At 37.2% G+C, this 13808-nt stretch overlaps 1 protein-coding gene across 1 annotated transcript in view; it reads left to right on the top strand.

Annotated features, from left to right (window-relative positions):
• RECK (reversion inducing cysteine rich protein with kazal motifs) overlaps positions 1-13808 on the top strand; it is a 1724192-nt gene that overhangs the window by 600433 nt on the left and 1109951 nt on the right. The window contains exon 4 of the mRNA XM_044065108.1: positions 6366-6402. Coding sequence (XP_043921043.1) covers positions 6366-6402 — 37 coding nt within the window. The remainder of the gene's footprint in view (positions 1-6365; positions 6403-13808) is intronic.

The raw sequence follows: 13808 nt of genomic DNA, 5'->3' as shown, positions 1-13808 counted from the left end.
CAAAATTACACAGCAGGTAAGATAAATCCAGTTAATTAACAGAAGCACATATTATATACATTGCTTTATTTCCTTATAAGTCTTTCAAAGTAAACCACTAGTCATATAAATATCTCTTTCCTTAGTAATGATATTAATCATATAAACATTTTCCTTTTCAACTTAACCAAACAATATTTTTTGGAAAAACACGTTCAAGCACTTAGTATTAAGTATTTCCAACTTTATAACACCCCAAATTTCCCACCATGATATTCTACATCCTTTCTGTCTTTTCCAATTCACCGAAAACAAATTGATCATATTGAAATACTTTATTTAATGCAGGCACTACACCAGAATTTTGAAAAAAAAAATTATTCCTTAATGCAGCTACAACTAAAAGTAAACAAGCTAAAGTTTCTTCTTGTCCAAAACACACAATCTTTCTTGCAGTATTTTTATACTCCTTAGATGTATCCTCTGCTATCTTCACATAAGAATCTACCCAGAAAATATCTCACTTAAGTTAATAATCATTTTTAATATATGACTTTTCCAGCATTTTATTTTAACATCATGACCATCTTGTTTCAACTTCAGTAACCTTATTTTAGAATATGTTTGGGGGGTATAATATGTGAAATACTTAATATTAAGTGTTGAGATGTTATTTTAAATTATAGTTTGGTCGAGTTTGAAAGAAACTATATTTTGCATATTAAGTGCTGAGATGTTATTTTAAATTATAATTTGGTTGAGTTGGAAAGAAAATACCCTTTGTACTAACCTTCCCTACCCTTATCTTATCACAAATGTTCCTTAACCACCCATCCTGCCAAAAAACTCCTTTTTCAACCAGCCATTTTAGCTATCCCGCCTGCATTTCCTTGTTAGAGAAAGCATTTTCTACTTTTATTACTTCCTTTACAAAACTCTTTATCAATGAAAAGTTACAAAAATTGGATTGGATTTGAAAGTCCAGTCTTCCTTATTTTTCTTTCTCCCTTAAAGTTATTATTTTATTTTTAATTACAGTGCCTTAGCAAATGTAAGGTGTATCGGCCATCTGCCCCAAGTACCAACTTGTGGAGAGAAGCATATATTTATGACAGCTGTGATCAGTTAATGACAGGTTGTAAACTGTCAGTCTGTTCTTAACATATGTAACAGTTTACAAGCTATCATTAAGTAATTGTCATTGGATTCACTGATAATCTGCTAGTCTGGGTGCCAACCTTCCATGCTACACATGTTTAATTGTATACATACTATTTGAGTATATGTTATAAAACTGAACTTTTAATAAGTTATTCTTTATATTTAAAGTTATTGGGAAGATTGCTCTGGTGTATACCCACAGAAATAGTAAAAAGCTCATAATAACTATGCATGCTTTGTGTATGCTTCTGTAGATCTTTGCCAATTTCTTAAGAAACTTCCCCCAGTACTTTTTACTTTTCATAATTTATATAAAGAGGCTGCTGTTTTGTTATATTGATGACAAAGTTGTTGAATGCTATATTGTCAGTCTGGGAACATCAAATTATTTTTCTTCATATGTGTTAATAAGTCTGACATTGTTCATTGTTGGAGTAAGGAAGAATTACTTTATCCCAGTGTTGAGTAACCTTGATAAATTGGGTCTATGTCAAATAAACGAATGCTTGAAATGTCGAACATCATATGGTCGAGACCATATGATTGACATTTCACGTGTTCGAAGGTTGACTTTAATGGTGCTGTACAGTGCAGAATGGGAGAATTTCCCTTTTCTGCACTGAAGTGCTGTCTCGGAATTGGTATATTTAAGTGGGGGGTGTGGGGGTGCAGGGGGGCTTGGCCCCCTGCTCGCACCATTAAGGTATGTTTTTCTTTTTCTTTTTTTTTTTTATATTATATATTCAAACTTTCAAATATCAACCATATGGTCTTGAACATATGGTATTCGACATTTTGAAAGTTTGAATATATAACATAGACCCGATAAATTAGTGTATTTAGAGTCACTGGGATATGAGTGCACATGGTGGGGGGCTTGTCTATTGCAGAAACATTTTTTATGTGTGCTTTGACCAGTAACTTAATTGTTGTCATGGTTTTCTTTTCTGTTATGTTGATGTGTTACCATGTACTGAAATCTATATGCATTTTCACATAGTTAAAATTTAAACTTAAAATTTTCCTTATACCATACTAAAAGAAATACCAAACTAAAAGAAAAGAAAATACCACTTTCAATATTTTTCTGTACTCTGTATCACATCTAAATCTTCTGACTTTTCTTCACTTATCTTTAAACAAACATTATTAGTTAAAACATTTCAACTTGTTTCTTTTGTTTTATCGCTTGCAAAGTGAAAATAAAACTGTTCGTCTTCATTTGGACTCAGGCCCTTATTTGGCACTCCAGCGAACCTTTACACTGGTTTTGGTGGGGTTTCAGTTCGCTTTTCATCTCATATTGTTTTGTGGTTTGAGTTTCACTTCTCTTTAGCCCCATAACTAAGATCTCAAATATTACTTCATGGGAAACATTGTCAAATGCTTTATTTACATCTCCCAATACCAACCATTTTACTTTGGGACCTTAAACTGTTGAACTGCCTCCCTCAAAATTAATAGTGATTTTTGAATATTTGCCCTTTAGCTGTCCCGTAAACTTCCAGCCATAGTATATCAACCTAAAAATTGCTCACACTTAACTGAAAAAAAGAAAACATTTTTAATATTTTCTAACATATATTTGCCAAAACAAACATTCAGCAAGGGTCTACTACAGGTGCTCACATGCTAACAGACTACAACACACTTGCTCACTTCTATTTGATATAAAAAGCAAGTGCTGAAGCACCCATTGCTCAGTCTCCCAATTCTATGCAGCCTTCTCAAAAAACTGGCCCTATAAAACTGTGTGGCCCTACCAGAGCCTTAACTCTAACCTTAAGCCTCACACCCACTTCAGTCTATGTGCTCCCCGAATCCTAAAGTCCAAATCATTCTCCAACCTCCCTCCCAAACCTACATTCCCTGATCACTGCTTAGCCCTAAAACTCCTCTTTGTTCCCTAAACCTAAAACTCTCTTCTACTCCCTAACCTTAAGACTCTCTTTCTGTTCCGTATCCCTGACTCATGGCTGCTGACAATAATGTGTTTGGGTAAGGTGCGACAGCTGTTTGAATTAATTCATATTTGAGTCTGAATGTGAGCTGCAACCTACACAAGCTACAAGATCTATTCCCTGGCTGCAAGACAGTGGTTTTGGAGAGCTTGGGACTCAAGCATTTGTAGGAGAACTGTTGTCTAATTCTTAATATCATCTTTCTCTTTCCTCTTGCATGAAACCTTGACAGTATGTAAATAGCCACTTTCTCTATTTGTTTAACATACATCATTCCTGTAGAGGGTGTAGAAATATAATAGGTTCACAGGATCTTAGGTAAATATTAGGCTAGCTTTCCTTGAGGACCATTTTAAGCCTAGCTAGTTTTCCTTTTTGTGCTCAAATTAACTTATCCCAGTGGATGTAGTTGATAGTTATATATCACCCCTAACGAGAATAACTGAGATAATACCATAGATAATTTGGGAGACACATGCATGGGATAAAGCGTTTAAAAGCTGCATCCGTCAGTTAGTGGTACAGAGGGCAGTCCTTGGGTACATTTTCTGTTTTCCATCCATAGATCCAGGTTACACTTGATATAGAGAGCTGAACTATGTTTTATGCGGATGGGGAGTCTGTTCCAGAGCAGCAGTATCCTCTGGGAGATATAACTGCCCCTCCAAACAGTTATTTTGATATTGCAGAACAGGTTTATATCCTTCAATTGAGTGTTTCTGATGACATTTGACTTGATATGCAGTAAATCCATCAGTAATTGGTTGGAGGATGCCTTGTATCTCAGACACAAGTTACTTCTTAGCAGTCTGTAGGATACCAAGTATAGTGACAAGGCTGTGTTTGTCCATGAAGAACATGTTTTTAGACTGTATCCTTTTAGTAAGGTATCTCCAGTTGTACAGATACATGCTAAAGGGTTTCAAATATCAAAGGTGATATTTGTTAATCTACTTATAAAATGCATTGGTCAAGCTATAGTTCTCTAAAGCACCATTAACTTTAACATTCTTTAGTAGCTTGTGTACCTCCTCTAGCTAAATGTCAGCCTGTATTTATTTCAAGGCTGCTTACTTAATTTTCTCAGTCCCATTGCCTTGTTCATTTAATCTGCTTTTCTTCATTTTTCTTCATAAGAAATAAAAACACTATTTTCATCTATTAACCTGTCTATGTACTTGTGTTTTTCTGTCCTGGACTAACTAACAGCGGATAAAATTCTTCTTTTTTCCACTTAGTATAATTCTGGTTGAACAAGCTCTCATTATTTTTATTTAGTTTTAAATCTCTCTCTCTTTTATTGTTAGAACATTTTAAGTCTCCCTCTGCTGCATCATGCATATCCTCCACTTGTTTTTTATTCTTTACTTTCTTTTCCTTCTTTATTCTTCTCTTACAAAGCATCTTATATTCCCATTGATTTTGACTTTTTTACTTTTCCCACCAGGAACCAAAATAATTATACAAACTTGTTAAATTCACACAAACCTTTCTCAGCCTTTTCCAATACCCCTACATCACTTTCACAGCTAAAAGAACAATCCAGACTTGCACTCCTTTTCCCATGTAAATTGCAATTTTCTCCCATTATGAATAGATACTACCCAGTGAGCCAACAAATGTATTCTTTTGTTTCATTCTTTATTATTACCTAAAAAAATTACTATACAGAAAATGATTTTAGTATTAATGACCCCGTCTTATATGTAGCATCTTTTTCTTGTAACATCTTTTTCTTGTAACATTGTTAATTTAGCCTTTTGACTTTTAAGCAGCAATTAAAATCCATTGTGCAGATAATTATCACCTTCAACACTAATTATTTCTTGTATTTTTCAAACATTTCTGATTTCAAGTTTATCTTTTGTATACGCATACAATGGTCCTCATAATTGAAAAACAAAAAAACATTTACTTGCATATAATCAGGAGTAACAATTTTATTACTAAGGATATTACCACTGTATAATTCTTCAGCTTGATTCCAGACTGCCCTTGAATTATAACAATAATCGTAGAACATTCTTCCTTTATTAATGACCATCTTTCTTGTCCAGCCCACATTAACACAGATTATCTCTCTTCACTTGATTTACATGCCTAATGTCCTGTAAAAAAGGTAAATTTGTATCCATCATTATCTCTCTCCACTTGATTTACATTCCTAACTACACCCTGAAAAACATACTTAAACATGTTTATCACATCTTTTTGAATTTTTGCTTAAAAATCTCAAGTTCTGTTTTACTGTTGCTCACCCTTTCAGCAATAGTTCTTGTAATGTTTACCACTTGTCCTCCCTTCTGCTCCAATTTTTTCTCAGAATGTTTGTAGGAAAGAAAACCTGTTGTCAGTTTTCCCCTCTCCCATAAAAAGACATATTATCTTCATATTCAAAAGTTTAATTTTCATGTTTTTCTATATCAACTAACTCTTTCTGTCTCTCTCTTTAGGTATTAACGTTTCTCTATATCAACTAACTCTATTTCTCTCTTTAGGTATTTTACTGCTATTTATGGGTATCAACCTATAATCTTTGTTTATATTTGTTTATAAATGAATGTGCATCATACTCACCATATCCATTGTTCCTTTTACCAAGTATATTTTCATTATCTGTTTATACTGTAATAATCTCTGTATTAAAAACTATTTTGTTGTGGAGCTTTTCTCCCCAGGCCTCCACTGAAATTGGGTTCTTGACCCAGTGGACTTTCCTGGTCAACAAATGTCAATAAATAAATAATTTTCATTTCCCTTTCATCAAGTGACTCAGAAGTCTTTGATGGAGTTTTATGGATTTTTTGGCCAGCCCTGTGGCTTCTCCTCCTGTACCAGATTGGTCTATTCATTCCTCCGTCAGGACAGGTACTCCGTGGTGCATTTGCTCCTTGATGGAGGTTAGAATTGAGTCTTAGCCAGTGGGCCACTGGTCAGATTTGAGATCACTTGCATCTGCCTTGGAAGGTGTGTTATTGCTACCATGCATGGGCAGCCTTCCAGCTGTGTGGCTTACCATGTGCAGTGTGGGCACACTAGGCTCTTAGAGATTTAAGTCAGTAGCCCCAGTGCTTATTTATGAAACGTGCTGCTGTTAGAATGGATGACTAACATGTTTATTTTAGTAATGCATATTGTTGTCTGAAGTTTAACACCAGCAATCTGCTGATTTTTCTTTAGCCAGTTTGTAATCTACTGTAAAGTTTTTATTTGAACAACTATAGTTTCCACAGTTTCTCGTTATCTGATTTTTTTCTTTTCCAGGTAGAGTTTTGGATATGCATTAATTCCTCACTCCCAGGTAAGCAGCTACTTAACCTTTGTCACTGGTGTACTGAATTTGCTACTCATAAGTTATTTGCATGCACATTGATAACTAGCAATAAATCACAGTCAAGAAACAACTAAGTGATATGTGTAACATCTTTATTTTTTAACATATTGCTTATTTAATAGTATTGTAGCATTTTTTGATGCTTTCAATTATTTTTGATCTTTATAATCAACAGCAACTGATCCTTTCTTAAGATGCTCCCTCTGCGGCTACCATCCAGTTTCTTTACTTTAAATTTATTGAAGCCAGAATGTCCCTACAGACTGCAGGGTATGAAAAATTAAATATGGGGTTGCCTGTGATACTCAGCAGGGCTTTCACCCAGATCTAAATAATGTTGTTGTTGAACTACTGATCCTTCCCAGTTCAGTTTAACAAAAGCTTGGACAGTGGCCTTCTCATGGGTCCAGTATTTGTGGATATGGCTAGGGCTATTCACTGTGTCAGACTATGTGTGTGTGCCATTACTATTTATTCACTCTCCCTCCTCATATTGTACCACTGTTTAACATTTAGCAAATCTCAGTTGTTCTTCTGAGTGTCTATTACTTGAAGTCTCTTCTTTACATCTCTTCTCCAATGCAGGGTTCCAGTAATCTGTTTTTGGACCACTGTCATTTTTCCTCATTCAGCTCTATTATACTTGCATAGTCAGAATTATCCATTTAACTTATGTTTGACATCTTAAAATTCCAGTAAAATGCTCACTGAAGTCTCTTTGCAGTTTCATAGTGATCGGTGCAATATCCATTCATGGCTTTCCAAGAAACATTTGGTAACTGACTTTTTCAAAACAAAAAGAGTGTTACACAGTGCAAGAACTAGATAATGAAGTTGTTCATCTCTCCGTGATATGGCCGTTGTAAAAATAGGGCAGTGGACAGTGACTACAGTGCTTGGATTCACTCTACTGCTTACACTAAATGTTTTTAAATCTGATAGCCACCATAGGCATGGTCTCTCAAGTCACACCAATAGGTGTCACACTGAACACCTTAGCAAGTATGGTCTTTGGCTTATCTTTGCAGTCCCCTTTACTCTTTCTTTAATGGCTTCCAGTGCTAACCTACCTACAGTAACTGTGCTTAGAATAAACTGTTGTGTGTACACACACACACACACACACACACACACACACACACACACACACACACACACACACACACTAATTTTTAGTGAAGACTAGTAGTATTCTCCAGCATTATGGTCTTCTCTCTTGGCTCACAGTACCAAACTGTCACACCCTAGATTATCACACTGTTGACTTTCCATTTACTTGTTGACTTTCCATTTACTGTGTTACTGCTGTTAGTAGCTGTTTAGCAGAGCAGTCTGGTCAGTGAATGCCAGCAGCCTTTCATTATATAGCAGTAAGTACTCTTTTATCAATTAATTAATAAATAAGTAAGCATGCAACTACCCTCTAACCTTTTGCAACTAAATAAATAAAAAAAATACTTAGAAAAGGATAAGTAATAGAGTTTACATTTTAAAAATTAATGAGAAGAATTAATGAGATGTGAAATTGTAGTAGGAAACACAATATAATGCTTTGGAAATTGCAGGAAAGAAAATAAAGAATTGACTGCATTTCTAGACAGAGACAAAACTGCAGAGAAACTCACAGGTCACAAGCTGCAGGGTAGTTATTTTTCTTCTAGCATCTTCACTATTTCTTTCTCAGTTGTTTGGTATATATCTTTTCATACAGACCATAAATGCAAGAAGTGGCACATTTACATTCTAATGAGTGTTCTTCCATTATTTGACTATTTCCTTAAGAATTGCCCAATTGCTGTTTTATGAGCTTTTATACACATATACTGTAAACACAGTGCAGAATAATTACACGGTCACATTCTATATATAGCCATAGGAGAACACCCTCTGCAGATATACATTACACAGAAGAAAGTCACATGTTCGCACATATTTTTTTACCACTGAAAAAACATATGCATTTCATAGTAAATCACATATTTTTAGTTTATCTGCTCAGGTTTTGTAATACTTAAGTGCAACTCAGTATCTAATACAGTCTGATTCAGTGAACAGTGTTTCATTCCTGTCAGATTTCTAGCATGATCATAGCTCATAGCTTAATACTTGGCTAGCTGTCCTGAAGAGCCATTTTAAGCCTACCCAATAAGCTGAGATCAGAATCAAACCCTGTACCTTGTGCTTGTGAGACCTTGACCATTATGGCAAACCATTTTTCTTCATCTTTTATCCTGACCACATTTACCACAAGATTTCTGTCCACTTCAAAGCTGTTTGTTCCATTTCTGGTCTACTAAACTCCTCGGCCAGCTGTCTCATTTATAATTTTTTTCTCCCTCTCAAATTATTTTGCATGATGGTATCTGCAATATAAAGCAAAGTGTGCCACTTTAAACATATTTTGTCCTCCATGAAACACTCCATCAGTATAAGGGTTGTGACCCTGGTTACCTGTTAACAATCTTCAAGATACTGAGTGTAGTGACAAGGCATTTAGTCTGTCTTTGTAGGACATATTGTTTAGGCATTGTATCCTTTTAGAAAGGTATCTCTGTGTCTTCCATTTGCTGTATGTGAAACTAGTTCTTGAAGCTGCCTACTATTTTATAGTCTGTTACCTCAGTCCATATAGAGTGCTGCTTGGTCACAGCCCTTTCTCTATGTGAAGTCATGTTCTCTTACAATTTTACTGAGTTTTCTTATCTCCAGTATGATTCTCATTCTGCCCTTTCATTGTCATTTGTAATTGGAGGCTTTCCTCAATTTGGCTATTTCTTATATTTATTTATTTTGTGTTTTCTGTCTTGGATGCCACTTAAACAAAATAACCACTTGTAGAACATCAGGATGTGTAAAATATGCAAAATATTCCAGTTTTACAGACTCTGGGTAAAGCATTTTGAACAATGGAATACATTGTAATAAATATGATAGCTTCTGTATTGCCATCAAAACCACCATAAAATGTCACTATTGTTAGGGACAAAGACTGCAGAAGAAAATGATTAAATATTGTTCTGCTTCCCACACATCTTCATGAGCTTTCTTTAGCTGAATTTTGCAGTATTGCCCAGAAAAAAAGGAGAATGCTCCGAAGAGCAATCCAATAAAGAATCAACAAGGTCTGGTTTACTTGTTACCCTGCTATCTAATGCCCTCCACTTGAAAAAATCATGCTTTTCATTTAAAGTTTCCAAATTTCTGCAGTTCTGTAGTTTTTTGGCATTATTCTAAGAACCTTTTCATTAGATAGACTAGAATCATTTTATCTAAAATACTTTTACAAATCCTGGTATATATTTAAATGGACCAGTTATGATATATATTTAAAATCAGTTATTGGATTATATCAAATCCACCTCAGCACTGAAGATATCATATCCTATGAGCTGCATTAAAACTCTTTCAAGTGTACATTGAAGAAACACGACCAGTGTAATATCCATTCATAAAATGGATCACAACCCTTCAAATCCTTTTAACTTATGTTGGGTAATGAAACTCTATTCACAGCTGATGTGAATAGTTTTCTTTCCTCGTAACAGTTCTGACAGAAAGCCCTAATTATTGTGACCTACTGCCAGCATAGTTATAAATACTGATTGGCAACATTGTGAGGGATATTTCTGTAGAAGGCCTTTATTATGGATCAGTATTTACTGGGTTTTGACTGCTGTCACCCTCTCAACATTTTTTTACATTCTTGATTACTCAGAGTTTATTCTGTTCCTTTTAACTTACATTCTATTCTTTTAGAAAGTACCATTTATTTAAGATATGTATGTTTCAACATGAAGCACTAGAATGTGATAGTGGATGTTTTTCCATGTAGGATACATTTCTACAGAGTTAACAGCTTAACCTTAATTCCCTGTTAGTCAGAACAGAGAATGTAATCTGAAAAAAAACAAAAAAATATATATCCTTGTTTCCCACCTTTTCTGAGCTAGAATAGTCCTGAATTCAGGTTTTGCTGTATTCTGGACTTTAGTACAAGTTCCTGTGTTGCCCATATCCTTACTTGGATAGGAGGAAGCTTCTCTGTTCACCAGTGAGAGTGGGGAGCTTTGAGCAGCCTATCTGTCCCTGGCGGAGTGGTCTCAGCCCAGAAACTAGTTGTTTATTGGCCGTTTTGGGCTAATTCCTAGCTCTTTCAAGTCCCCTGCTTAAAAACCCACATTGGCGTGGTTTTTGCGCTTGTTCCGACTCAGCCAAGCTCCTCGTGGTCCTGCAGAGTAGTGCTAGCAGCAGAGCGACGAAAAAGAGTGACTGCTACCTGATTTAAGTATTTTTTGCTACCTTTACATTAGCGACTGCATTTTCTTGCCGAAAAGTGAGTTTGTAACTGCTGTACTACTTAATTAAGCTTGTTATTGCATTTTTTCTTACCTGCACTTTATAAGTCATTGTTTGTTGTTTCATTTAACCGTTGAGGCTGCCCACTCTAGTGCGCTAGCCTGTGCAAAGCATTTACTGTGTTTTCCTGCTGTTTCTGTCTTAAAAAAAAAGAAAAAAAACAAAAAATATATATCCTTGTTTTCCGCCTTTTCTGAGCTGGAATAGTCCTGTATTCAGGTTTTGCTGTATTCTGGACTTTAGTACAAGTTCCTGTGTTGCCCATATCCTTACTTGGATAGGAGGAAGCTTCTCTCTTCACCAGTGAGAGTGGGGAGCTTTGAGCAGCCTATCTGTCCCTGGAGGAGTGGTCTCAGCCCAGAAACTAGTTGTTTATTGGCCGTTTTGGGCTAATTCCTAGCTCTTTCAAGTCCCCTGCTTAAAAACCCACTTTAGCGCAGTTTTGTGCAATTTTGTGCATCGGGCAGCGCCGCTTAACCAGGTTTAAACTATTTCCGGCTCCACAAAGTCTGCTCTTCACCTTTTCCCTTAGAACTGCTCTAAATCTCAAAATAAGCACTCTAGTTTCATTCTAAAGCCCGGCACTTGCTCATATAAGTAATCTTACAGGTAAGCACTAATAAACTTAAGCACTACACCCTCTTATACTCCTTTTAAGTACTTGCTCCCTATTGGTCCTTTACAATCAGTCAATAAGTAGTTCCCTATACTTTTCAAGCATGTCCAAAGGCCAGTTTCGGATTTACTCCCCAGTCCAGCTGGTGAATCTAGGAATCTTGAGGCAATGTTACAAATGCCTTATGTACACAGACCACCCTCTCCTCCTCCCAACAAGCTCAAACATATGTGAGAGATGCAACTATATAGCCAAACTGGAGGCTGAGCTCTATCAACCCAGTACTGGCACAGCCGGACAGGAGGAAAAGGTAATCACACACACCACAAATCCAGTCTCACATAGACCCATCGCATCAGCAAACCAAACACATAAACACACAAAAATATACTCGGAGGCTCTAAACAAAAATCTGCCTAAGCAGCAGAGACCTCCAAAGCAGACATCCAAGCAACCCCCACCATGCAACAATACCCACGTAACACATAGCTCACAAAGTCAGTGTGCCTCACAGTCACAGCCCTTAAGGCCAAACAACACACTGAATGCACTTGCAATAGGTGACTTTATTGGCAGACACACTGACGACCCACTCACCAGACTGAATAAGGAGAAGGTCACTGTAAGCTGCCTGTCAGGTGCCAGGATCCGCCACATAACACATGCACTCAGGTCACTCCAAAGCAAGTACAAATATGACTCCATCATTGTCCATGCTGGTGTGAATGACCTGAGACGTACCTCCCTGGATTACATGAAAAGAGACGTAAAGGAGCTTTCTGATCATGTAGCCCAGGCCGGTATGACCCTGACCTTGAGTAGCATCTTGCTCTCACCAAGAATGATGCCACAGTATAAAGACAAAATGATCAATTTTAACAATTGGCTAAAGTATTGGTGTCATTCAAAGGGGATCCAGTGTCTGTCAGCCTGGGATGACATGCTTGACAAGCCGCGTTGCTTCCCTAGGGACGGCTTGCACCTGTCACCCCTGGGCTTTTGAATACTGGCAAAGGCTCTTGCCTCCCCCATAGTGCCTTTTTTAGGCAAGGCTCAAAAGACAAACCCACCTCCACAGACAACACAAAGAAAAAAAAACTAAGGGTAATGCTGCTCAATGCCAGAAGTCTAAATCTCAAGATGCACGCACTCAAGACTCTCCTCAGTATGGAGAATATCGATATCCGTCGTGCAGTAACAGAAACCTGGTTCAAGGCTCCTGAACGCACCCCAGCACTACCAGGTTATACTTCATACCATGCTTTTCGGCCACAAAACTCAAAAATGGAGGGGGGAGTATCCATATTCATCAAAGATACCCACATCTCCAGGTTAGTGGCACTTCACGAAGCATCAGAGACCATCCATGTGCAACTAACAGTGGGCAAAACTGCCTTTCAGTTTGTAGCCTGCTACAGACCACCCTCCCAAACACAGGAACCCCACTTGGCTTTCCTGAGAACACGAGAAAATATGAAGGTCTGTCCAAACACCATTATATTGGGTGACTTCAACTACCCAAACATTGATTGGGAAAACTACTCAAGCCCAAACACCCTTGCCCAATGGTTCCTAGAATTTATAAACTCAAATACTATAGAACAACTGGTCACCACTCTCACAAGAGGGGAAACCATACTGGACCTGGTCATCACCAACATGGGGTCTCCATGTTCCACAACAGAGGTATACCCCTTATTGGTAAGATCAGACCATAAATTAATCTCACTGGACATCCATATTCCATCCCCACCCCCAGCCAAGGAAGCCAAGGTGAAGAAATGCTGAAAAGCAAACTTCACACTTCTCAAAACTGAGGTGGAATCCTTCAAAGGCCCCAAGCCAGTGGAAACTACGGCCCAAAACGCAGAATCCTTTACAAAAGCATTATATGGACACCTACAGGAATGCATGGAGCATGCTATCCCAAATAAAACCAAGATTCACTCCTCCAAAGGCAGGAGACCTGTCTGGTGGACCCCGGCCATAAATAAGCTATATAACAGAAGGAGGAAGCTACTACATGATAATGCAAAATCCCAAAAAGGGAAGACGTCTCTGATCAGCACTAGCAAGAAACTACGATCTCTCATAAAATCATCTAAGGCCAGCTTCGAAAGAAAAAATGCACAAGACACTAAATATAATCACAAGGCCTTCTTTACTTATGTCAGGAACCTGGGAGGCAACTCCCAGATATGCTCTGAATTAGTGCAAAATGACAAAAAATACACTGAACCCACAGACATTGCCAACATCCTGGCAGAAAGGTTCAGTGCAAACTTCTCCCCCCTTCCCCTCCAAAAGAGCAAATGTCTATCCCAACAGAATATAGCCTCCCTGTGATCATAGATGCACAGGTGAGAGCTGCCCTCTCCAAAGCAAAAAAACACAGCATCAG

This window comes from Protopterus annectens, chromosome 3.part0 (genome assembly GCF_019279795.1).
Source record: "Protopterus annectens isolate FY-2018-M chromosome 3.part0, PAN1.0, whole genome shotgun sequence".
NCBI classification, from domain to species: domain Eukaryota; kingdom Metazoa; phylum Chordata; order Ceratodontiformes; family Protopteridae; genus Protopterus; species Protopterus annectens.
This window is presented reverse-complemented; position numbering and strand designations above follow the sequence as displayed.